The following is a 26,226-nucleotide window of genomic DNA, read 5'->3' as shown; positions in this document are numbered from 1 at the left end:
CTACGGGCGCAGCAGCGATGGGAGGATTAGGCCCAAACGTCACCAGTTACCCAGAGAATGCGGGGTTCCCCCTTCTTCCTTCCATGGACATCGTTTCTCACTCTTTCTCCACGGACCCAAAGATTTCAAAGGCAGACCTCATGCTCTGAGTAATCTCTAGTTCTCACCATCATTCAAACTGACTCTTCTGATTGGAATGACCCACCAGACTGAAATTACTTTCAGCAAAAAAAAAAAATTGTAATAGTGAGCATATGTAGATGGAACTCTTAATCTGGGGTCATGAGCTCCCTAAAACATATGCAAATTTTGTTGTTAGCAGGAACATATTCTTAGGAGTATTTCTGGAATTAGCTCTCATGGGAGTTGGGACCCCACAAGAGGTTAGGTACTGCTGGCAAGCAGCCTTGTCAAAGTCACTCAATCGTGTCCAACTCTGTGTGACCCTGTGGACTGTAGCCCGCCAGGCTCCTCTGTCCAGGGACTGCTCCAGGCAAGAAAGCTGGAGTGGGTAGTCGTTCCCTTCTCCAGGGGATCTTCCCAACCCAAGAATCGAACACAGGTCTCCCACATGGTAGGCAGATTCTTACGGTCTGAGCCACCAGGGAAGGCCAGGTCATTTTATTATGACACGATTTGATTAGCAATAGATTTCTTAAAATCCCGGTCATTGCTGGCAGCAATGCCTTCTAATGCAGGACACTTAAGACTCTGGTTTGATCTCTGGGTCTGGAAGATCCCCTGAAGGAGGAAATGGCAATCCACTCCAGTATTGCTGTCTGGGAAATCCCATGGACAGAGGAGCCTGGCAGGCTACAGTTCACGGGGTCACAACGACTTAGCAGGCAGGCATGACCCTTTGCCAGCCCCCGGAAATTCCAAAGCCTCAGCCAGGGCAGTACTAGGGAGAGGCCATCTCAGAAGAACTCTGTTTGGGGTGGCGTGTGGGATCTTAGTTCCCTGACCAGGGACTGAACACGTCCGTGCCCTGGGCAATGAAAGCAGACAGTCCTAACCACTGGGCCATCAGGAATCCTCTCGGGATACCTTGGTGATCGCTTCTCTTCCTGGCCAGTGTTTAATACCATCCTAAAAAGAAATACAGGCATCAAGTTTCTCTTTTACTTAAACATGAAGAAACTGCAGGTCAGTGACTTGGAAAACATCCTCAAAACATCAGTTACAACATGAACGCACATCATGTGTAGAACATTTTTTTGTTGTTTTTTATTGAGGGTCATCCACCAGAGCAACACGAACATTTGACCCATCTGCTTTTAAAATGAAGAGCAAGGCACACAAGTCCATCCGACGTCGCAAAGGAGCAAAAGTGCGTGGTGTCCGTGGCCAGTTACGGGCAGACGGGGCTGCGGGCCTGGCGGAGCGGGGAGGCGAGGAGAGGGAGACAGACAGAGGACAAGATGCAGACAGACATCACGCGTGCAGCGCCGGGACGGACGCACAGATGCAGAAGGGCGCTCCGCAAACATCGATTCCTTTAGGAAAGTCTTTACATTGTCCTTACTGTCACGATGGGCAGGAGCCTGGGCCTGTTAATCACGGCTGTTTGTGCCAAGTGCGCGTAAGGCCAAGGCACGCCGCTGCCCTCCTTGACCTCACAGTTGACGCTCAGCGGGTTGACGTCCAGAGCAGCGTTCCTCCCGGCAGACTCCACAGGGGTGGCCGCAGCATTCACAGAGACACGTGTCTTAAAGTCACCTCCGCACGATTGCTGCCTTTGCCACTCTGGTATTAAGACACACATTTAAAATAAAACACATTCCAGCTCTGGGCATTCATACAGGAGGCAAGCTATTCAGCAGGTGGAGGTCCTTGGTCCTGCATCTCATCTGGCGGCTGATCCAGCTGCCACAAAATTAGATGCTTCGTGTCTGCCTAGATGTGTGCCTAGCACGGGAGAGAGACAAGAGCAGAGACCTCCGCAAGAAAAGTACAAAATTGGTTTTTAAAAACGTAAGGCTTCAATGTACAATACAAGCAAGACTTGACACTTTAAAGTCTAATGAGATAAACATTAAACTAGTTATTAAGTGTTATAAAATAAGTCAAAAATTGAGGTAATACATTACACTCTCATATAACCAGCTTTATCTGAGTATAACCATCTCCCCCTTCTCAACCTTGGCGTTAAATATACTCAGATGCATGGAAGGAATATCTAGAAATCAGCCTGGAGTTAGTGGAGCAGAGTATGACCTCTAAGAGGCAGGGGAGTCTTACCCTGTATTCAAATAATAAATAGAAACTTCCCTTTTCCAAATCACTGTATACACCTGTACAAAGCCACCACGTCACTGATTCTCACACAGGGACGAAAAGCACTGGAAACACCCCTCTGCCCCGCACTCCCACTGTCCCTCCAGAAGCGGTCTCTGGCCCGCACACCGCGTCCTGCATGTGGGTCCAGCTCTCCGCACGCCACCCCCCCCTTCTTTCTGTAGCACAAAAGACGCTTGTGAGCGGCACTCAGATACAGAGGGTGCTTTCTCCAGAAGCGGGGCCTCTGCCCCGTCACCCCCGACGCTGAAGTCCCCACATCTGTGCTTGCCCGTGTGTGTGCGTGTGTGTGTGCAGAGAGAGCACGCTGGGCAAGAACATGTATGTGCACCGGTGTGAGCACGTGTGCATGAACGAGCATGAGTGTGAGTATGGATACGTGTGCAGGAGAGCACAAGTATGTGAGCGTGAGAGCTGAGTGTGTGAAGGTAAGCATGTCTCGGCGTGCAGGAACGTACCTGTGTGTGTGGGACTGCGCACGCGGGCTCCCGGCCCCCAGGAGCCTGCGTGGTGCCCACAGAGCACTGCGCCCATCACAGCGCCCACTGGCCAGGCCGACCTGCGGGTGGTCAGCACCCTCCCCCTGGCCGTCGGGAAGTTGGGTGCACCTGCGTCGCCGGTTTTCCAGGCCCCAGGGCATGTTTCCCACTCAGGACAGGCAAAACCGTCCACGCAGCACCGCGCCCAGCTCCGCACCTGACCGCCGCCCTCCCGGCCCCTAGCACCTGGGGGTCACCCGGCCCCCCGCACCTGCAAAGCCACACCCACCGACGGGCCTTCCCCCGCAGAGGGTGGGAGCCCCAGGGGACCCTTAGAGGTGGGGGTGAGAGGCATGGGCACCGCGGCTCACCCCCCGCCCACGAGCCCCGAGGACATGCGTGGGTGCGGAGGCCAACAGGGGCAGAGGCAGACCGGCCGGGTGCAGGCCGGGCCGGCGGCAGGGCGGGGTCGCGGCCGTCTCCCCCTTCCTCGGCAGGTGGTGGCCGCGGGGAGCCCGAGCAGGGTGCGGGCGGGGTCGCGGCCGTCTGGCCTCTTCCCTGCAGCTGGTGGCCGCGGGGCCGACTCTCCGGGGCCTGGGGGGCCGCGGGCGCGGTCACAGCGAGCTCAGGTGCGGCAGCGCGTCCAGCGGCCCCGGCCGGTCGCGCGCGGCGGCCGCCGACTCCACGCCACGCAGCCACTCGGTGCACTTGCGCACCAGGCCCTCGTCGGCGGCCGCCGCCTCCTCCTCGTACTCCACGTCGTCGTACTTGTGCCGCTCGTTGAGCAGCGACACCTTGAGCAGCGAGCGCAGGTCGGCGGGCCGCGGGCCGGGGGCGGGCGGCGGCGGCGGCGGCGGGGCGGGGCGGCGGCCGAGGCCCGCGGCCCGGGGGCAGGGGGCGCCCGGGCGCCCGGCGTCGGCGGGGGGCGCCCGCCGGGGCCGCGCCAGCAGCTGCCTCTCCAGGTGGCGCCGCTGGATGACTAGCACGGCCTCGGGCGTGAGGCTCAGCGAGAAGCGCAGGGCGGCGTCGGGCCCGGCGCCCGGGGCGGCTGTCCGCGCCCCCGAGGCCGCGGTCCCCGCGGGGCCGTCGCCGGAGCCGGCCGGCCGGGGCGCGCACGGGGCCGGGGCGCGCGGGGAGGCCGGGCCGGGGGCGCGGCGCGCCGGAGGCCGCTTCAGGGTGGCGGAGGGCCAGGAGCTGGACAGCGGCCCCGGGGGCCGCTCGGGTGGCCGCCGCTTCTTCTCGGCGGCCGCGGCGGGCGGCGAGGGTCCGGGCGGGGCGCAGGCGGGCGCTGCCGCCTTGCGCGGGGCGCCGGGCTTCCGGGGCGGCGGGCGCGCGGCGGGGACCCCCGGGGCCGGGGTGGGCGGCGGCGGCGGCGCGGGCGGGAACGGCATGGTGATCAGCACCCTGGAAGGAGAGGGGCGGCTACCGTGAGGGCGCGCCGAGCCCGGCGCCCTCCCCGGGGGGCCGCGGTCCGCCCCCCGCCCGCCCTCCGCACCCACCTGGGCTGGGCCGCGGCATCTCCGGCGCGCACACGCCCCCCGCGTCCACACCCAGGGCCTGGCGCCCGGGCACCCCGCTGCCTTCCTCCGTCCTGCCCTCCTTCCGGGGCCAGGGGCTCTGCCGGCTCTCCTCCGGGGACAGCGGCGGCCGGTCCACGCGGAGCCGGGCGCGCCCGCGGGAGGAGGAGCCGCTACGCCCGCACGCCCGGCGCCGCGACTGGGCGGCCGAGGCTCCCCGGGCGGCCTTCCGCCTCGGGGGCTAATCCATCAGAGGCGGGGAAGACCGGGCGTGTCCTCCGCCCGAGGCGGGGTCCTCGCACGTGGGCCAGAAAGTCGTCTGCCACCTCTCGGCGCCTCTAAGATGGTGCGCAGGCCGCCGGCGGCGGGGGGACCGCGGGCCCCGCGCGCGGCCCCGCATCCCGGAGTCGCGGGAGGAAGCCGGCCGGAGCTCAGAGGCGGGCACAGACCTGTCAGGGCATCCTTCTGGTTTTGTTTTTGGATCATGTTGAAAGACAGTCATTTTAAAATGAAAAACCTCGTATTCCTTGAAGAGGCAAAAAAAAAAAAGAAAGAAAGAAAGGCCCGTTTCGGTTAAATCGTGATATAGGAACTACCAGACCTTCAGTTCATTTCAAGAGACTCCTGTGAGCACACGGAAAGCATTTACTGCTCTAACAGAGGTTCAGAGGGACGAGACAGCTTCACTGGCAACTTAGAGTCTAGTGGTGGAGACCTGAAAACACTCCTTCAGTTTTCCAGTGTGTGTTAAATAAATGAAATGATTCATTGAATAATTGCAGAGCAGTGCATCCCAAAGTCAAAATTCCAAATGAGGACTCCCTGCCTTACTTATGGAGAATACTTATGGAGAATTACTTATGGAATCATCTATTGTTGAGAGCTCAAAAAAAAATTGTTTTTCCCTATGCATGGGATATGCTTTTCTGGGCCAGGGAAAGCGTTAGTCACTCAATTACGTCTGACTGTTTGCAACCCCATGGACTGTAGCCTGCCAGACTCCTCTGTCCATGGGATTCTCCAGGCATATTACTGGATATGGTATACTAGAGTGGGTTGCCATTCCTTTCTCCAGGGAATGGAAGAAATTCTCAGGAATTCTCCAGGGAATTCTCCAGTAACTCCCAGGAATTCTGCAGGGAATTCCTTTCTTCCTGACCCAAGGATCGAACCTGGGTCTTCCGCACTGCAGGTGCATTCTTTACCATCCGAGTCACCAGGGGAGCCCTTTCTGGGCTAACCAGGAACACAGCTAGATGGTGTGGGTTACGGCCTGGGTTACGGAGAGCCCTCAGCTGTGGCCTGTTCCCCCTGCCCAGGGCCCTGACCCGCTCTCCAGGCTCTCCTGCTTCCCACCAGCACCTCCCTGCCATCAGGGCCCCCTTCCCATGTGCTCCCCTGCTCATGGCGCGGCAAGAAGGAACGTGTTGGGTGGCTGGAAACATTCTCCTGATGGCCAGGGATGGAGGGGTCGGTTAGGCCCTGTCATCTCCACCATCACCCTCAAACCACCCTGAAGAGCTGGGATTAAAATGCGTGGGTGATTTCAGCAGCGCCAAAGGTGTTTTACGACCTAAACTGTCTCCAGGGTGTTTCCCCTGAGCCTTGGGAGGAGACAGGATGCCTTGAGACACTGGCAGGGACAGGGAGAAGGTCAAGGAGAGAGGACAGCAGGGAGCCCTGTCTGGAAGCGGGGATTGTGTATTTTATGGAGAATATGGACAGAATACTGGAGTGGGTTACCATTTCCTTCTCCAGGGGATCTTCCCGACCCAGGGATTGAACCTAGGCCTCCCGCATTGCAGGCAGATGCGTTACCCTCTGAGCCACCAGGGAAGCCCCATTTCCTAATTCTTAGGATGCTTTGGAAGTGACCCTTGAAGGGTGAGGGTGGGAGGTGAGCGTGGGTTGGGATCTCACGGTCAGGACAGCCGTGTACATCCACACACGCGATGCATGCGCTGTGTGGCACGTGCTGCCCTGCCCCTCTGACTGTCTCCAGCCTCCTAGAAAACCAGGGCTCCCAGGTGGAAACACCTCCCAACTGCACACGGCCCCGGGGGAGGAGGAGATGAGCCTCAGCCCAGCCGTGGCTACAGTCATGTCTGACTCTTCGCGACCCCATGGACTGCAGCCTACCAGGCTCCTCCATCCATGGGATTTTCCAGGCAAGAGTCCTGGAGTGGGGTGCCATTTCCTTCTCCAGGGGATTTTCCCGACCCAGGGATCGAACCCAGGTCTCCTGCATTGCAGGCAGACGCTTTAACCTCTGAGCCAACCAGGGAAGCCCCCTTTTCATCACAACAACCCTTTAAAAAATTTTCAGGATGAGTAAAATAAATGCAGAAAATATTTCAATCACTAAAATAAAGTACCAAGAGTATATCCACGCTTGAGTAAAATTACAGTACCACGGGTTTGAAACTGAACTGAAAATGATAGAGGCTGTGGAATGATGACCACACCCCACAAAGAAGGGCCACAGACATGCTGCCTCTTCACGCCTGGACCCCACGGACACGTCCACAGTGGACAAGTGCTGTTTATCAGACAGACACACTGCTCAGCTGGTCCTCACCTTGGAGTTACCAGTGGATTAAATTACAGCCAGTGATCACATTAGTATCAGAAAACTAGCCATAATTTCAAGAAATCTTTCATTTTCCTCATTAATTTTTTTTCAAGTTCTTGGTTCTACTAAGGCATGTACTTCAGTGTTCAGGAAAAATTCAAAAAGGAAACAATACTGTCTTTCCAATTACACCCTCTTCCCATAGGCTCAACTTCATTTCTGACTTTTGATTCAAAGCTTTTACTTGATAGAGTGAAAAGTACTCAAACATCTAGAACTAAAACTAAATCTGAATTTTAAAACATGGAAAGCTAACTCTAGTTTTTTTTTTTTTTTTAAATCCCATTTTAGGGCTTCTCTGGTGGCTCAGTGGTAAAGAATCTACCTGCCGATGCAGGAGATGTGGGTTCAGTCCCTGATTTGGGAAGATTCCAGATGTCTCGGAGCAGCTAAGCCTGTGAGCCTCGACTGCTGGGCCCACGTGCAGCAGCTCCTGAAGCCTGCTCGCCCTGGAGTGCATGCTCCCCGAGAGAAGCCAGAGTAACACAGCCAGGGAGCAGCCCCCACTCGCTGCAGCCAGAGAAAAGCCCGGGCAGCAACAAAGACCCCGCACAGCCTAACAGAAAGGATTTTTTCTTAATGGATTTTAAAAGTCCTATTTTATTAATAAGAAATAGAGAACTTGGTCAGTAACAACAACATCAACAAAAACCACCTTCTTCTAACACTGATCTGATTGGATGAAAGGCTTTGAGAGTAGAAAGACATTTAGGGCTTCCCTGGTGGCTCAGGTGTAAAGAATCCGCCTGCAATGCGGGAGACCTGGATTTGATCCCTGCGTTGGGAAGACCCCCTGGAGAAGGGAATGTTAACCCACTCTAGGATTCTTTCCTGGAGAATCCCATGGACAAAGGAGCCTGGCGGGCTACAGATGATGGGGGTTGCAAAGAGTCAGACGCGACTGAGCGACTAACACTTTCTCTTTTCCTGACTGAGCGACTAACACTTTCTCTTTTCCCATCATTAAGGTGGTAAGCCACTTTATCTAGATGGCGTCATTGAAACCCGTTGAGAGTGTGCAGAGAACCAGTAATACTTGCATTTTCCAGCTGAAGAGGCCAAGCTTTGCCCCGGCAGCCCACACATGACCGGGGTGGGCTCTCTCCGGGGAGCGTGAGCCCTGGACAGTCTGTGCTCAGCGCCGGTGAGTCTCGAGAGCCCTGGACCCTCTCAGGACCCACATAGCTTCTGTTCTGTGGCCTCAGTCTACTGATGTCATTACTCAGCATTTAAACCGAGACTTTAAGAACAGTTAGTAAAACGTAGTGAGAATGATATTTTCTACAGCAAACAGGTCAGAAGTGAGTGGCTGCTCTGCACTCCATCCTTGTGCGATCACCTGTCTGCAACCCCAGGGCTCCGCTGTGAGCTCGCGGTACACGGAGTTCAGTTCAGTCGCTCAGTCGTGTCTGACTCTTTGCGACCCCACGGACTGCAGCACGCCAGGCATCCCTGTCCTTCACCAACCTCTGGAGTTTACTAAAACTCATGTCCACTGAGTTGGTGATGCCATCCAACCATCTCATCCTCTGTCGTCCCCTTCTCTTCCCGCCTTCAGCCTTTCCCAGATCAGGGTTTTTTCAGATGAGTCAGCTCTTCGCATCAGGTACTTTTCATTCTGTTATGGGGTTCTCAAGGCAAGAATCCTGACGTGGTTTGCCATTGCCTTCTCTAGCGGTACACAGTGCAGCGTCGGGGCTATTACCCAGCGGACGCTGGAAGGGTCCCTCACCCGGGCCACACTGAGCGTTGCTGTTACTGCCTGCCAGGTGGCGCAGGGACCCGCTCGAAGGCCGCTGGCCTAGGGAGCGAACGAACACCCGTAGGACCTTGCCTGGGGGAGATCCTGCTGAGGATTCGAACCTCCGACCACGAAACGCTGGCTCCCAAAGGGGACCCCACCCTGAAGAAGCATGCGGGAAGGTTGGACGAGGAAGTCTGTGGTTAACAACAGACGGTCTGTCACTCTCACACTAGGGCAGGGCCCAGCGGGCCTGGGCAGGGCTCTCACACCGCCCCTCCCTGCTGGGGACACGCGTCCCCCGAGTCCCACTCAGCCCCCAGGCTCTGAGGTCCCTCGTGGGGCCCCTCCTCCCCGGTAGGACCTGGCGTGGCTCGCCGGAGCGTCTGCACCGCTGCCGCCTGGCTGGACAGGGGGTCCCGTGCGCACGGAGAACTCCACGGGGCTGTGGCCTGTCTCAGGGATCGGTCGGTCTCCCGGCCGCGCTCCGCCTCCAGGCGCACGGCTTCCCCCGCAGCCGCCCCGGGCCCCGTCCAGGGGTCCTCTGCACAGCCCCCGGCTTCTGGCCGGTTCTGGAGACTCGTGGATATGCCTAAGGCGAGGCTCCGACCGTGGCCTCGGCTGAAGCCAGGACCCACCCAGGACTGGACGCGTCCCCTCTGCGCTCAGCAGCCCGGCCTCGTGCTGGCTCTGCGCAGATCCCTCAACTCAGCAGTCCTCCCCACGCCTCCCGGGAGCCCCTCGGATCCCGGCTCAGTCACCAAGGCCGGGAAGGCCACCCTCCTGAGCGGGCCCTGGCTCTGCTGACGCACCGGGTCAGCGACGGGCCAGGGACACGGGGGGAGCTGACAGGCGAGGGGAGCTGGCAACATCTGCCTGTCTCGACTTCTCGGATCCAGCCCCGCCTCGCAGCGCTCCGTCCCCGGTGGGCCGGCTCCTCCGTCCGCGCCTCGCCGTGCCGGGCGGTCCCCCACCCGGACCCAGCGGTCCGCTTTCCCTGCACCTCCGCTCCGCCTGACCTGGCCGGGCCGCCTGTTGTCAGGCCTGCCCTGCACAACACACTGAACAGATGCTTTCTCTGTCACTCGGTCTTCCCATCCTTCACCACTCTGTCCTCAGTGCCGTTATCAGGACAGAGATCCGATCTTACTCGTTTTACTGCAGAAAGATTGCACAAGTGTCCAAACTACATTTTATTCAACTGAATCAACGGACCACCCACTTAAAACAAAAACTTGAAAAAAAAATCACAAACTTGATCAAGAAAATGTTATTTTTTCCAAGTGTAGGTTTATTTCAAAATTATGAAGATTTATATATTATTTTTTATTACATACAATAAAGCGGTTTAGCTTAAAGTAAAAGCTTCACATTTAAAGTTTTTATTTTAAAAGGATATTTTAAAAATGTAGACCCTTAAAAACCACCAAAAAAGCTGAATATATCTTGAAGCGTAGGTTTATCCTTAAATATTCACATCTCAAATGCTGTTTAGAAAAAGGATTTAAAAACTGGCTAAAAATCATTTACACTTGGCAATGATTAAAATCTCCTCGTCAGAATGTATTAATGGCACATAATGAATTTACTGTCACAAGCATTTAACAGTTTAATGGGTATATAGTTTTATCAGTATACAAAACGATCTTAGATGGTCAGTGCAGTTGTTCTGGAGTGATCACTGTATCAGGAAAAGGACACTGCACCAAAAACAGAACACCAACTTCCAAAAGGTCTTTGCAAACAGTTTCCTTCTTTGCAAACAGCTTTCAGCTCAGGAGAGAAGAACAGCATTTAATTACTGCATCCCTGGTGAAAAAGAAAAAAGAAAAGAGGAGAAACAACATAATATTGCCTCCAGAGTGAACTTGCAAAAAGATTCCTGCCAAGAGACAAAGGCACCATCACCTTCTTCCATCAGAACTCAGTGGAACACCCCCAGCGCATTTCCTGATTAACTAAAACTTTCTTGAGTGTCACTTGAAATCAAGAACTGAGACACGGAAATAACTTATTAGTTGCTGAAATGGTATTTATTTACTCAGAAATCTTAACCAGCACTTATTGCTAATTTTCTTGTGGGGAAAAAAAAAAATCCCAAAAAACAAATTTTTTAAAAGAAATAATGAACAGGATTTTAAAACAAAAATGTTAAAAAAAAATTAAATAAAACAAAAATGTTTATAACTACATTCTAAGAACTCCAAAAAAAAAAAAAAAAATTAACGTGTTAGACCTCATTCACCTTGCAGGACAGTCTCAACGCGATCACTGTTATAAAAACTGTTCAGGGCGAGCACAAGCCGGAGGCGTAGGTCCGACACGTCTGGGGAGCGACGCCTCGCCCTGGCTGTGAGCCTTGCGCTGGCTGTGCGCTCCGGCTGCAGCGGAGTGGACAGTTTCCAGGGCGCCTCTCCGCCTTGTTGAGGGACAGCAGGAGCCCTCCCAGCTAAGGTCCCCAGGGCTGGCTCTTGTTCTAGGTCACCCTGGTTTGCTTTTTCTCCTTTTAAGTGTTCGTCAGAAAGACTCACCCGTTTGAATAAAAACAGAATTTCTACCAACTTCCTTCACTGTTCTATTAGGCATACAGTTTTGCTGTTTTCACATACAACCTACGTTTCCAGATTTCATGAAGAAGCTGTGCCTCAACAGAATATGCTTCTGAACCTGTTACACTTAAGCCTGCAGTTAGTTTTGCTTTTCCCTCCACAATTACATTAAACACATTCTTCTGGAAAAAAAAAAAAATTAAAAAATGGCAGTTACCTCAACATACAGAATACATGTTTCTCCTGGCTTAACACAAACATCTATGCGTCAGCCTCGCTTCCTGTCTACTGGGGGTTTAGTCGTGGAAGGATCCAGGACCCCTCGCCAACACCCCCGACCTGCAGCTGTTCAGGTGCCACATCTGCAGTCAGCGCCCAGCCCGTGGCCCGTGTTCACATGCGTTTTACTCTATGTGGCAAGCTTCTATTGAGCTCACTTAAAAACTCATTTCCTTTTGGGAACAGGCTCAAAGTCAATAAAAAAAACAGCCCTGTAAATCATATTTTAATATGAAAATTACTAAAATTCACGCATCTTTGTAAAAAGAATGAGAGAAGCAGAAACAGGATGAAATTCAAACAAGCTCACCTTGCATATGGGATGTATGACAGACTATACCTGGAAGAAAAATTCAAGAATGTTGAAATTTAATCTAAATGACATTTTTCTTTATGCCAAATGGCCATATTCTAACAGCATAAAAAAAGGAAGGAGCAGAATATTACACAGTGATTCTCAGAGCATGAGCCAGACAGCATACAGCATCACTGGGGAACTTGCTAAAAAGGTAAATTATCAGGGCCCACCCCCACACCTCTTTAATGAAAAACTGTTGTTTTTAATAAGCAATCTGTGTTTTTAACTAACTCTTAAGTTTTCTGATGCCTGCTGAAGTCTGAACTTGTTGTAATAGGTTACTCCTTTTAAGTTATTAAAAAAACTATAAAATAACAAACTACACTCTCCTTCAAGGATAAAATAATCGTTAAGTACATATCAGCAATAAAAAGCAACGTATTAATAGAAAGCAACAGAGATTTAAAATTTTCCATGTCACTGAAAAAGAGGAAGGCATCTCAAAGCTCTGTCGCGACAAGCAGAGAAGTGCCTTCAACACGTGCTGATTCTGTCTCAGCGGAAACGTAGGAATAGCACCAACACACACCCTGATCCCAGACTGGCCGACATCAAGATGTCAAACAGCGAAGCCAGGAAGGGGTTTACTGACTCTTAGAGGACGCAAACGAGCCAGCTCTAAAGAAAGGAAGAACACTCTGAAAGGCCTTCTGTCAGTGAGAAGCCCTTTTCTGGTCTGACCCGGAAGCATGCGAGGGGGACACGTTCTATCAATCACATACTCACCCGGCCCTCGGTGCCGCCCAGACCTGACCGCGGCTGCGCGAAGGGGACAGCCCATCAACAGGGACCGGGCACTCGGGCGGAGGGGCGGAAGCCGCAGGGAGACGGGGAGACAGGGCCGCAGCGAGTGCTCAGGGCCAGAGGCGGCACAGGGACGAACTCGCTCTGCAGGTGCTCGGCAACACCGCACAAAGCGAGGGGTCCCCGCCCTCCCCCGGGCTCAGCCTGTGGCTGGCCTGCGTTCACACATGCGGGTAGCACCCCTTGCATTGCTGGCCTTTTCTCGCTCACAAAGCATGGAAGAGCGTGCAGCAGTGTCTGATGTCAGCACGCCCCTGCCTCCCTGCGTGACATCAGTGCGGCCCCACAGCCGCGTGTGACGTCAACATGGCCCCGCCTCCTCGTGTGACGTCAGAGTGGCCCTATGGCCCCACCTCCCTGTGACGTGTAAGCACGGCCCCGCCTCCCTGCGTGACGCCAGTGCGGCCCCACAGCCCCGTGTGACATGTCAGCACGGCCCCGACTCCTCGTGTGACGTCAGAGCGGCCCCATGGCCCTGATCTCAGCGCGAACCCGTCTCCTGTGTAACACGTCAACGTGGCCCCACAGTGCCTTGTGGCAGGTCAGCACGGCCCCGCCTCCCCGTGTGAGGTCAGCGCGGCCCCGCCTCTCTGCAGCTCTCCTATGTTGAGCCTCCGCCCATCCCATCACCGCAACCCCGGACACACCACAGACCTCAGGCGCCTGACCCTTCAGGAGGCCCTTTCCCCCGGGGCAGGGAGAACCTCACCAATGACCTCCCTAGGCTCACAGGCTCGGAACTAAATGCTTAACACTGCTAAGGAAACCACCTTTACAATGAGTATAGACTTACCAGGTCATCGACAGGAACTGCAATATGCAGAATAATACGGCCAGCCCCTTCTTATGCCACTGACAACAGCAAAGACAAAGACATAACCAGTTAAGCATTTTAAAATATTTTTCACAGCCTAGTTTAATTCCTTCCTTTCAAACGACGTAACTGATACCTCCATTCATTTCATTAAGTTTTAGTATGACAAATTTAAGATTCAGTAAATCTGAAAATTAAATATCCACAAATTGTACTTTCTTTCTAGAATTCTGATTCCATTTACTCAAATGCTGCTAAATATATGGCATTAAATGTTAATGAAATAACTGTGCACAGGCTTAAAGTATTAAACCTCTTTGATGTTAGGCCTTTTAAGTGAAGGCAAACTTTCCTAAAGTCAAAATCAAGGGACTGCCCCGGCAGTTCAGTGCCTAAGACTCCCTGCTCCCAATGCAGGGGGCCTGGGTTTCAATCCCTGGTCCTCTGGTCAGGGAACTAGGATCTCCTGTGCCACAACTGAGACCCGCCACAGCCAAATATTTTAAAATAAGTAATAAAATCGGCATTGAAAAGCCCACTTGGTTAGCAGATCTGTATCCTATGTGGAATTTATGTATCTTACTCATCGGCACTTCTTTCTTTCCTTGAGTTACTTTTTGAAGTAAAACTGTACTTTATTGTGATCTTTCTGGAATAATATAAACAGTTTCCATTGCTGTTTTAAAATGATCCATTTTTAGAATGTATCCATCTTTACATTTACTTCTTCACTTATTTTTAATCTACTGCTTATAAACAGACTGCTGGACCATTCCACATCAGAAATCAATTTCCCACAGGGATATGCAAAAATTGCTTAACAAAATTCTTTTAAGTTACAATTGGGAAATGAGGTATTAGTGAATTCTTGTGTAACTAAAGCCTGATCCTTATATCATTAAAATTAAACTCAGAACACTTCTGGTGGAACATTTCTGAAGTGTATTATATACCACCCCATCATCTTTGAAATGCGCTGTGTTCTTGGGAGCTCAAGAACCACCTCAGTCCCCTTTGGAAGTAGATCAGGAACAATATGTACATACAGTGAAGGATCAGGAGCATCAGGAAGTAAGCAGCTGTAAAAAGCAGCTTCTCTAGAGGCTATTGAAGAGCTGTAAGTGGGCAAGAGTGCGTCCTTTTGTCCCTGGCGCTGTTCTGTCTGGCCTGCCTTCTGGCCCTCTCTCATTGCTGGGGCCCCTTAAGCCCTCGATGCCCTCCCTGCCTGAGCGCCACAGCGCGGCAGACCCTCAGCGAGGGCCCCTCAGGCGCCCTGATGCCGGGGCCGCCCTGACCTGGAAGCAGGCAGGACCTCGCCTCCATCCGTTCAGGTGGCAGGCTCCCCTGCCAGTCTGGCCACTGACTGGATGCCACACACATGACTTGAAGGGCACCAGCCTTCGGTGGGTTCTAAGAAATCAGCCTTGGAGCTCCTCTGAGATGGCGGTGTGACGACACTTTACCTGGTGAGGGTCCACACAGCAGAAAACAGACACGGCCGAGGTCACTTACCCAAAGAGCAGCGCACAGGGTGAGCACGAAACACAGCTAGGGAGGGGAAGGAAAAGGGCCGAGTGTGAGTCTTTTCAAAAGCCGACAAAAACGCGCACACCATTCTGCATTCATGTGCATAACACACCACACGGCAAAATTAGTGACGCGGCTTACTCTAACTGTCCTTATGGATTCCCTGAGTGTTATTTTAAAGTCTGTGACTGCAGTCTTCCCTGGCAAACTGGAAACACGTAAGGAGTCATCTGCTGACTCAGCCAACAGAGACTGCTTCACGAATGTGTGAGTGACAATAGCTGTTCCCAGGGATGTGTGATGCTTATGTTCACGTTCAGTAACTCAAACCACCGACACCGTATTTGGTACAAGTGTTAATGGATGGTGAGTCCTAGTCTACTTAGCTTTACATAAGGAGCCTACTGCAATTATCTCCTACAGAGAGAGCACTGTCATGCCACACCCCGTCCCCAAAGCAGTGAAAAGCACAAGCAGGAGACAGCAGGGGCACAGGCGGAAGATGGAGAACGGGGGTCTGTCCCACAGTCCAACAGGGGAGGGACGAGAGCCCAGGGACTCTCCCAGAGAAGACGCAGGTGGACGCAGAGGGGACCCGACCTTCCAGCCCCACCCTCCAAAACGTCCGTACAGTGGTCCAGTAAGAAAGGCGTACAGGGCTGGAGAATGAAACACGTGCAGCCCTGCTTCCCACCTGAAACACCCGGCGCTACGCTTTAGAGAACGCCGAAGAAACCAGGACTCCCCCCGCCAATCATTCAGGTAATGCGGCATAATCCAAACTCTTCAAACACATAGCCTGAAGAATGCGACTATTACATTCAGCAAAGGAAGTATAACATGAGTTCCTCTGTACACAAGTAGGTGATAACTCATAAATAATGCCAAAAAAAAAAACCCTCCTATGAAAGTTTTTTTTAAATGATCAGTATTTACTTACAAGCATAATAATTGTTGCAAGCAATCTCGTTGTTTCAAACATTTTCTTCAGTTGTTTCACAGGTCCCATTAAAAAGCATGTACTATTTGAAACAAAAGAAATGAGAGACAGATCTATTAATTGGTCCATGTAAAAATAAGTGCTTTTAAGAAAACAAACCCTGTCAGCTTAATTAAACAATCTCACTAAATCTGTTTTATGGCAGAAAGTGATGAATTAAAGAGCCTCTTGACGAAGGTGAAAGAAGAAAGTGAAAAAGCTGGCTTAAAACTCAACATTCAAAAAACAAAGATCATGGCATTGGGGTCCCATCACTTCATGGCAAATAGAGGGGGAAACAATGGAAACTGACAGACTTTTATTTTCTTGGGCTCCAAAATCACTGCAGATAGTGATTGCAGCCACAAAATTAAAAGACGCTTGCTCACTGGAAGAAAAGCAATGACAAACCTAGACAGAGGTTTTAAAAAGCAGAGACATCACTTTGTCAGCAAAGGTATGTCTAGTCAAAGCTATGGTTTTTCCAGTAGTCACGTATGGATGTGAGAGTTGGACTGTAAAGAAAGCTGAGCGTAGAAGAACTGATGCCTTTGAGCTGTGGTGTTGGAGAAGACTCCTGAGAGTCCCTTGGACTGCAAGGAGATCCAACCAGTCAATCCTAAAGGAAATCAGTCCTGAATATTCATTGGAAGGAGTGATGTTGAAGCTAAAATACCAATACTTTGGCCACCTGATGTGAGGCGCTGACTCATTGGAAGAGACCCTGATGCTGGGAAAAATTGAGGGCAGGAGGAAAAGGGGACAACAGAGGATGAGATGGTTGGATGGCATCACTGACTCAATGGACTTGAGTTTGGGTAGACTCTGGGAGATTGTGAGGGACAGGGAAGCCTGGCGTGCTGTAGTCCATGGGGTCACAAACAGGTGGGCACGACTGAGCGACTGAATAACAAGAATTAGAGGGAAACTTTAATCTTTTGTGTATTCCATGACACAGGAATGGCTCTCACAGTCGTTCACAGCGTCACTTCTCAGCTCTGGGGCAGCACGACCACTGAGGCCGGCCCAGGAGGACAAGGCAGCGTGTTTTCAGCACGGGCCAATTCAGTGACTGTCTCCTTATCTCGACGCACATGACACATATGAACAGTGGAATCAACTCCAGGAGCACTGCCAGTGTAGAGCTTCTAATAGCAAAACAGTGTGACATCGCTCCCCGAGGCTCCTCCAGACTGTGGTCTGAGGAGCCGGATGAGCCCCGAGACTGACGGAGCTCAGTCCCCTCGATATCCTCCTCAAGTTCCCCCTCAAGTCCCCCCCTTGACGCCTGTCCCCTCGCCACCACCTCTGATCTGGAACGTCCCCGAGGAGACGGGGCTCACCTCTGAATGCTGAGAGCTGACAGATGTGACAGCTACATCAGTACCCCTGAGATGCGCCCGAGGCCCTCAGAGAGGACCCCCTGATGCTCAGTGCCCAGTCCTCGGAGTCACTGCCCCACACGGCCCCACCCGACCCCGCTGCCACCCCGGATCTGCACCTGCTGGGCGGCCGGGCATCTGACCGTCCCCATCACAAGGCAGCTGTGAGCCAGGACTCCGGAGGGCTGTCGGGGGGGACCCCAGCCTGGTCACCTCACTAGGCACTTCCCCAGGGACTGCCCGCCTCCTCTCTCGTGTTCCTACACCGGGCTGTATAATGGAGGGGTGACAGACAGTGCCTGGCACACAGGCAGCACCTCCAGATGCTGGCTCTTTTCCCCATCGACACTGTGATGGCAGCTGGCACACAGCAGGAGCCTAAGTGTTTACTGAGTGTGACTTCTGAACTCATGACACGTATGTGAAGTGAAGTCGCTCAGTCGTGTCCGACTCTTTGCAATCCCATGGACTGTAGCCCACCAGGCTCTTCCGTCCATGGGATTTTCCAGCCAGGGGTACTGGAGTGGGTTGCCATTTCCTTCTCCAGAGGACCTTCGCAACCCAGGGATAGAACCCGGGTCTCCCGCATTGTAAGCAGACACTTTACCGTCTGCGCCACCAGGGCAGTCCACTAAGCTACCACGATACGGATACACCGACAGAAATATATCCTGTTAGAAAAGAGAATTTTGATAATGAGAGCAAACAAAACATTCTGAGAAGCCAAACTTCCACACATACCTGGCTAATGCAGCAATATTTCCAAAGGTATAAAACACGGCAAAAAGCTTTATGCCTCCAGGGAGCCACAGCAATCCAGTTCCCTGAGTTAAGATGTTACAGTTATTTAAAAATAATTTTACCATTGTAACAGATTAAAACATAAATCTGCTACTATAATATTAATAGTATATAATAAGTTTAAGTATAAATGTGTTAACATATGGTCTCTAATTATAGTTCCTTAAAAAGTAGTTAATTTTCAATGTTATTTGCTAATTTGAACCTTATGCCTATTTGCATATGTCTATGTAAATGAGCTATTACATAATCTTCTTTATATATCTAAATAAATCTCATTCTACTTAAGTATTCTTTTTATAAATGACAAGTTACAAAGTGTAAAAAGTCTTCTAAATCACTGACTGCAACTCTCCTCACACACAGTGGTTTTTCTTCAGTGACATTATTTTAAGTCCATAAACCCCCTAAACATCTAGTCTCTACATCTCTTTATTGACCTCTACCCCTTTATTTCAGTGACTGAGTCCGTCGAAACAGTCCAGGTAAATGGGATGCTTAGTCTCACCCGAAGCAGAAATTATCAAGCAACATAAAGCTCTAACTCACAAGGATGGAGAAGAAGATGCCGCTGACGAAGCATATGGCAAACCACTTCAGCCTGGTGTTGAAGCTAAGCGTCGAGGCATCGAGGACCTTAAGGAAGGGGAATCAGAACATGTTTTCTCATCACCATGCGGCCAGCCTGATGCTTTACATGACATCAAGGCAAATCTCCACTCTAACACAGATGATGAACTGTTCTACTTTGCACACAGTAGTGTGGCTTAAGAATGTGAGGACTCCGCGGCTGTGAAGGGGCATGCAAACAGTCTGGGGATCGGGCCGTCCTGGAGACACTGTCACCTCTGCATGTGAGATGACAGCACTGTGTCTGGAAAACTCTTACTGTTAGGGACGGGGGAGCACTGCTGCGGACGAAACGACACACGCGATGAGACACATTATAAACTGCTCGCTGGTTAAAAACCAGGGAAAGAGGAAACAAGACGGGCAAGCAGCTGACAAGAGCTGAGGTGGTTGGGACACACACCTTCTGTCTGTGTGTCTGAGGCCGTCTGGGCCACATTCCTACACGCAGAGCCTGACGGACGGTCCTGCAGGAGCCACTCCCAGGGGAAGCCCTGAGGACCCAGGGAGGCTGGGCAGAGAAGGGGAGGGACTGGGCGGGGCCGTGACCTCAGCTGCGCTCGGTGAAAACCGCACCGCACCTCACTGTCCGTCCAGCCGTGAGGCCCGCTGCCCTTTTGGAACCCACCTCCCATCAGCTGCTCTGGCTGCAGGGTGTGTGTGTGTGGGGGGGGTGCGCGGGTTGCAAGGAGGGCCCAGGGTGCCTCAGAACCTCCAGAGTGAGCCCAAGGGGACAACTGTGAGCTGAAGGGCAGCGGGTACATCCGCCCAGCAGCCAGGACCTGGGGTGCCGCCATCAGGCTCTGCCATGGGGTACCCCGACAACTTCAGTTACAAAAAGATCGTTTGAAACCAACTCACAAAAGCCTGCATTTCCTAGACCTAAATTATTAAAAAAAAAACGTTCTTTGAAATGATAACTCACTCTGGAGCAAAAACATTCTAGGATGTCATGTACATTCTAACCAAATCATATGGGAAACGCGTACCCCACATATCTCATACAACAGTCTGCATACAGTACTGATTACACTTTCTTCACAGGAAGTACAGTCGGTTTGTAACATTTTATTAGCTTCAGGTGTAGAGCACAGTGATCCACTATTTTTATAAATTATATTCCCTCTGAAGTTACTGGGACAGTGGCCAAATTTCCCTGTGCTATACAATGTGTCTCGGTTGCTCATCTATTTTACAAACAGCGGTTTGCATCTCTTACCTCGACCCTCTCTCGTGCCCTCACGTACCCTCTCCACGGGTGACCACTGGTTTGTTTTCTATACCTGTGAGTCTGTTTCTGTTTGGTCAGTACCTGTTTGGCATATAACATATGGTTATATGCCATACTTTTTAAGATTCCAAGTATAAGTGGAATCAGGACAGAATCAGGTGGAATGATTCAGAATCATGTGAAAGAATCAAGAATGTCAGAATCAAGTGGAATCAGGACTACTGTAACATAGTATTTGTCTTTCTCTTCATTAAGTTCAGCACTCTCTAGGTTCATCTACATGGTTGCGAATGGTAAATACATATTTACATTACTAAATACACTATTAAAATTTATTTCCCAATAAGGCTGAAAAAGTATCAACACTGACTGTTTCACAAAAAACTAGAAATATACAATAAGGATTTATATTCCAAAATTTAAATTTCTAACGTGTTATCACCATATACTTAAAAGACCACATGCTTATAACATATTTTCAAGAATAAGGAAGCAAAAATAGAAAGTTTTGTATGCAAAAGCTGAAAATACTTTTGTCTACATTCCTTACCTCAACATATTAGTCTGTGAATCCTTATGTAGCATGAAAAGTAGATAAAAACAACTAAATCAAGATTCCGCCAACGTAACATCCATCACTTTTTTTTAAACACGTTTTAAATGTTTTTTAAAAATCTGCTTTACAATCTTGTTTGTAGCAACGTCATCTGTTTATATGAAAACTAACCACTGTAAACAAAGGATGGACTTGCCTGTAACAACATCTAAAATTTCTTTTTTTTCTGATCAGGAAGAATACACATCAAGCACATTTTAACCACATGGGAGAGAATGAGCCCTGAAGACGGCACATGCACAGGAAACGATCTGCTGGTCTGGGAAAGGTTAGAAACGGTGTCCCGGGGCAGGGTGTCTCAGTGGTCAGGGCAGACACATGGTGATGGGGGGGCGGTGGGGAATCAGCAGGGAGTGAGCGGACTCAGCCTCTGTTCTCACTTTCTTTTTCAAGTTTCAATCACCCTGCTGTCTTTGTTTGACTTGGTTTTGAGCTCTGTTCTTTGTATAACAGCAAATATTTTTCCTCTTATTGTCATCTGCCAGACAAATTCTTTCCATTTGCAAATTTGGAATATTCGATCCACAAGCAAATGACTTGTCGCAAGCCGTGCAGATGGTCCAGGACACAGAAACATATCACAGGGTCCTTATCTCCCATTGTAACGCTGGGAAAACGCTACAATGTCCATCCACAGTGCCAAAAACCAGGCCCTGCCCTGTCCACACGAGAGACAAAGGGAGTCCTGAGCCCGCAGACAGACGGCGTGGGCATGAGCGGGGAGATGCGACGTGCGGTCCAACCTGGATCAGGAAGGGGCCCAGCAAAAGCAGCAAGTGCTTCCACCTCATACACTGAGTCTTAGAAGAGAAACACACACTGAAATTGCCACCAGTCATCTCACTTGTTATCAAAGGGAGAGGAAGCAAAGAGTAAATCTCATGAAGCGGGAGCGACCCTCCTGTTCTCTGGTGTCCCCTTTATGCTGCAAGAAATCAACAACACCTGCAACTAGAACTTCATTAAAAAGAAAAAAATGAGTTGGAAACAATGGAGGAGAACATCTTCCCGGCAGCACCAGTACTGCAGGTGAAGGAACGGACCACAGGGATGGAGGAGCCAGGAGGCGGGCGCCTGCATGAGGCAACAGCGGAAGCCGGAGCCCACCTCCTGGGCCACGACCCACGTCAAGGGCACTGAACAGCACTGGGCTCCCAGGAGCCGCGCCTGCAGAGACGGTGAGGACACAGAGCCGCCGGGACAATGGCAGGGGAAGCAGGCATGCACACCCTCCCTCCGGGTTCGCGCCCCGAGCCCCTCGGGATCCCTCTCCCGGGTCGGTCCTCTCCTGTTCTTTGGGTCACCCTCTCTCACCAGGACCGCACCTGGTGGGGGTCCTGCCCCTCCTGGCAGAGCCTGGGCTGATTGCTGCATCCTCTGACAGCCCAGCCTTTCTGCTCCTCGCCTCTCGGGGGCCCAGGGTCTCTCACACCCTGAAATGAGCCCACGTCCAAGCCCCGGCCACTGTTCTCCAGCCGTGATGTGCCCCTGGGCTCCCACCTCACCGCTCCGCTATCCCCCCTTTCCAGAACAAATGGCAGGGTGCCTCGCTTCAATAAGACAGCAAAGGTACCCCTTCTCTCCATCCACCTGGCAACACCCCCTCATGACTCAAGCCTTCCTTCCTCGTCCTCTGGGCAGAGTCATGCACGACAGGGCATCAAACCAAGGCGTCTGCACTTCAAGGGCCCTGGCCCCGGCCTGCTGGGCCTCCCCTGCACATGGCCGTCCACGGCACCCGGCCTTCCCACTCCACCACCGCTGACCACTCTGCCCCACTGCCACTTCCACCTCCAGTTCCGCCGGCGCCTCTGCTGGCGCCAGGGTTTCCTCCCTGGGCTTCCTCCATCTCCTGCAGAGAACGGACGCCTGCCCACCACCATGCTGCCTGGGACCCTCACCTCTTCCTGTCCCCACCACCACAGAGGGCAGAGGTCAACCTGGCCACCAGGGCTTCAGATGCCACGCCCTCTGACCTCCCAGGAACCTGACCCAGTCGGCTTCTCTCCCCAAGGCCAACAGAGAGCCGTGTGGCCTCGGAGACACCGCTCCCTCCCTCTCCCATCAAGGACAGAATAGGCTTAAGCCTCTTCCATCTTAAACAGACAGAAAGCATGACTTCACCCTCCAGCCTCTGCTCCTTCATTCCCTGACTCACTCAACAAATACCTGGGGGCTCCTGGGGACCTGTGTTAAGTGCCAGGCGAGGTGTCTGGCTCTTGGTTAAAAGGAGCTGGGAGAAAGTGCATGCCTGGTGCACAGCCCCTGCCTGCGGTCAGGGATGGGCAGCCGGCCTGTCCTTCCACCCTCCTGCACTCCCAGCCCCGAGGCCCTCAGGAGAGCTGGGCAGCAGGGGAGGGGCCCCCTGGACTCACCCCTCAGTCCCTGCCCTTCTCCCCTGACCTCGGAGGCCATAAATCTGCCTGACCCCTGGCCTTCGCTGCCCTACCAGATCCCTGATCAACACCCACTGTTAGGGGAAGACGGAGCCCAAGGCAGCTGGCGTGTCCTCCGGCTTTAGCCAGAGGCCAAAGTGACTGACGGCTGAGTGAGCCCCTTCAGTTTTGGCTCTCACATGAACTGATCAACTGGTCTCTGTCCCGCCCTCGCCCTCTCCAGGTTCCCCCTTCTTCCCTGGCTGCCCCCTCTCTCCTGAGCTCCTCACACTGGAAAGGCCCAGAGGTCAAACCCGAGCCTTATCTTTTGTCTGCTTACCCACAATCCCTTGGTTATCGCAAGTACTTCCTCCAGCATCTCACACCCGGCAGCCTTCCTGCCTCTCCACTCAGCAGCTGGCATCTCAGACTCAACACCCAGACTCTCCCCACTCCCCGCCCCATCACCTGCACCTTCCAGGCCCAGCTAAGGGAGACTCCCTCTCTCCAGCTGCTCAGGTCAAAACCAGAGGCGTCCTTGGCTCCTTGAGCACTCACACATCCTACCCATCAACCACTGATCCCACCAGCTCTACACTCAAGCCATTTACAGAGCCTGGCTACTCTCACTTTAAACCACCGTCACCCTCATCTCCCTGATCTGGCCAGTGGGCTCTCCCCAGGACCACTCCCCGAGTCCTCTGACCAGCCTCCAGTCTGTTCTCCAGGGGCCTGCCAGCATGATCCTTCAAAATCCAAGTCAGCCACATCCCCGCTCTGCCCATGGCTCCTCAGCGTACTGAGAGTAAAAGATAAAACCCTCACTGGGTCCCTAATCCGGAGCCGCACTGCGCTCTCCCTGCCTTCCAGACACTCCGGCCTCTTTACTGGCCTTCCACAAGCTGAGCACTGTTCTCAGGATCTACCTTTGCATGAGCTGCCCAGGTACCCTGGGGACTCTTTGGAGGGATGCTGTAATGTCACCCTGACAGACATGCCCTGGATGACTGTCCAACACAATCAGGCAATCCCAACCTCCTCAACCTGCTTAATCTTCTTCCATGGCACTTACCACTGGCTGACACATTTTTATATTTACTTGTTTATTAACGGCTTTCCCCAATTAAAATATAAATTCCATGTGGCGAAAGCCGAACCAAACACATGTAGGTACCAAAATATTTGTTGAATGAATAAACGACCACTTCCTCTGAACTCACAGCACGTGTCCCTTCCAGTCAGTCACTCCCATTTTCCATCAACGACTTCTCTACGTAATCTTTCTCCCCTCTAGAGAGCGGGCTCAAGAGGAGAGGCACCCTCACCCTCCTGTCCCCAAGGTTTAGAGCAGCTCAACAGGACTTTCTGAGTGGCATGTCCCAAACCTGCAACGTCCTATGCAACAGCCACTAACTTCCATGCTTAGCCGGCACCTGAAAGGTGGCTGGTGTGGCTGCAAGTAATTTTAAATTTTATTTAATTCTAATTAATTTAAGTAATTGAATTGAAAAAAATTAAATTGAATAATCAAATAATTGAAATAGCTGCATGTTGCTAGGGCTGCTGTTTGTATGGCAAAAAGATCTGGAGCAAAAAGGGAAGAAAATAGTAATTCAATAAATGAGCTGGGCAAGCCACTGCTGCCTAATGGACGTTTCTCATATCACCATTGACCGGTTCTTATGTTAAGGTTATGATATGCCAAACTGGTTACAGAGTTCACTTAGAGCAGATGCTTTGCTTTTAGTCTCTGAACCCTCACAGAATAGTCCAGAATCCTGTTCACTAGAGGTGCAAAACAATTATGACCACAAGGAAGGAAGTTAGGACAGGAGAGGGGACAAATAAAAGGTCCTTCTGTAATACCTCATCCTTTTAAATGTTCCACTTCGGTGACAGGCAAGAATGAATTTGTCTGCAGTCAAGTAACACAGATACTTACAGAACAGTTCCTGCTGAACTATTTTTAACCCTCTAACTAGAGGAAGTAACCCTGATCGAGTCTCGTGGGTAAGCCACAGAGACAAGGGTTTTTTTGTTTTTTGTTAAATCTCTTAATGGAGTTCAACAGACAGCTTTAGATTCCGTATTATTTCACTTCTCAATGATCTGGGTTTTTTTTTTCTCCCTCCAGTCTCCCTCCTTCCACAAGACTAGACACACTCACACCTCCCTTAACTACAGGGGCTAACAGAGGCGGCGGAGCGTCACGGTTCCCGCTTCTGCAGCACGGGCACCCGCACGCCTACCGCGCCGCCAGCCGGGTTCAGAGTCCACAGCGGGCGCGGAGCACCCGGCGAGGCTGGGGGACGGCGGCGCGGGGTCGGGCGGGCTCTCTGGGGGAGGGTGACGGGCAGCGAAACGGGTTCCTGAGGGTCTCAAGGCCACAGCGGGGGAGAGGCGCCTCGACACGAGCACCCGCAGACTCCACAGGGACGCCACGCCCACCTGGATGGCTCCCCAGATTCTCCCGGGAGGCGCCGGGCGCCTGCCCATGGCCCAGCTCCGCGCGCCCGCCCCGGCACGGGCGCGCCCCCGGCGCCGGCTCGCTACCTGCGCGGTCAGGCCCTGCTCCTCGTCGTCCTGGCCGCTCAGGACCCGCCGCAGCTTCTCCATGGCCGCGGCCGCGGCGCCCTGCCCGCCCCTCTCTCGCCCACTGAGAAAACCCGGAAGTCGAGACTCTTCCGGCCTGCCGGAAGTCCCGGCCTCCAGCTTCCGGCGCTCCGGCTCCGCCCCCGGCGGACGACCTAGCGGCGTGCGCATGCGTGCCGGGCTCGGCCGCTCGTGGGTCTGGGTCCCTGCGGTTGCGGGGGGCGGGGTGTCGGTGCTGCGTTCGCCACCCGCCCCCATCACGCCCGGAGACGAGGCGGCTACTTTGCAACGCGAAGAGTGGGAGTCAGCTGCGCTCGGGTTCAGCCGTCGCTGTCTACCCCCCACCCCCTGGAGTCGGGACCCGGCAAGCGCCCGGCCGCTGGGTTGGATGAATAGGCCCCCGAACGTGGATCCTCACTGGTGTCCTGGATGCCGGGTGCCTCGGACCCAGGTCCAGGCCTGCAGACCCGGGGGTCCAGTGCCCGGACCAGAAGTCTAGCTCTGCAGACCGGACATGCATTACTGCAGGCCCCCGTCCAGTACTGCAGGCCAGAGGTCCAGCGCCCAGTGGACGTCCAGTGTCCAGCACGTCCAGTGTCTGCACCAGAGTCTGATTCTGCAG

General features: G+C 52.7%; 2 protein-coding genes across 2 annotated transcripts; both read right to left on the bottom strand.

Moving 5' to 3' along the window:
- Positions 1–1,228: 1,228 nt before the first annotated feature.
- On the bottom strand, positions 1,229–4,520 carry PRR18 (proline rich 18). Its single transcript, XM_065927727.1, has 2 exons — positions 4,277–4,520; positions 1,229–4,181 (listed from the first exon to the last, which is right to left on the bottom strand). The coding sequence occupies exon 2, from the start codon at positions 4,166–4,168 to the stop codon at positions 3,392–3,394; it is 777 nt and encodes a 258-aa protein (XP_065783799.1). The 5' UTR covers positions 4,169–4,181; positions 4,277–4,520; the 3' UTR covers positions 1,229–3,391.
- Positions 4,521–9,937: 5,417 nt separating this feature from the next.
- SFT2D1 (SFT2 domain containing 1) lies at positions 9,938–25,696 on the bottom strand. Its single transcript, XM_065931004.1, has 8 exons — positions 25,566–25,696; positions 18,710–18,796; positions 18,101–18,183; positions 15,939–16,020; positions 14,984–15,019; positions 13,451–13,509; positions 11,806–11,835; positions 9,938–10,476 (listed from the first exon to the last, which is right to left on the bottom strand). The coding sequence occupies exons 1-8, from the start codon at positions 25,626–25,628 to the stop codon at positions 10,437–10,439; spliced, it is 480 nt and encodes a 159-aa protein (XP_065787076.1). The 5' UTR covers positions 25,629–25,696; the 3' UTR covers positions 9,938–10,436.
- Positions 25,697–26,226: the final 530 nt, after the last annotated feature.

Source organism: Muntiacus reevesi, chromosome 3, assembly GCF_963930625.1.
Source record: "Muntiacus reevesi chromosome 3, mMunRee1.1, whole genome shotgun sequence".
NCBI lineage: Eukaryota > Metazoa > Chordata > Mammalia > Artiodactyla > Cervidae > Muntiacus > Muntiacus reevesi.
This window is presented reverse-complemented; position numbering and strand designations above follow the sequence as displayed.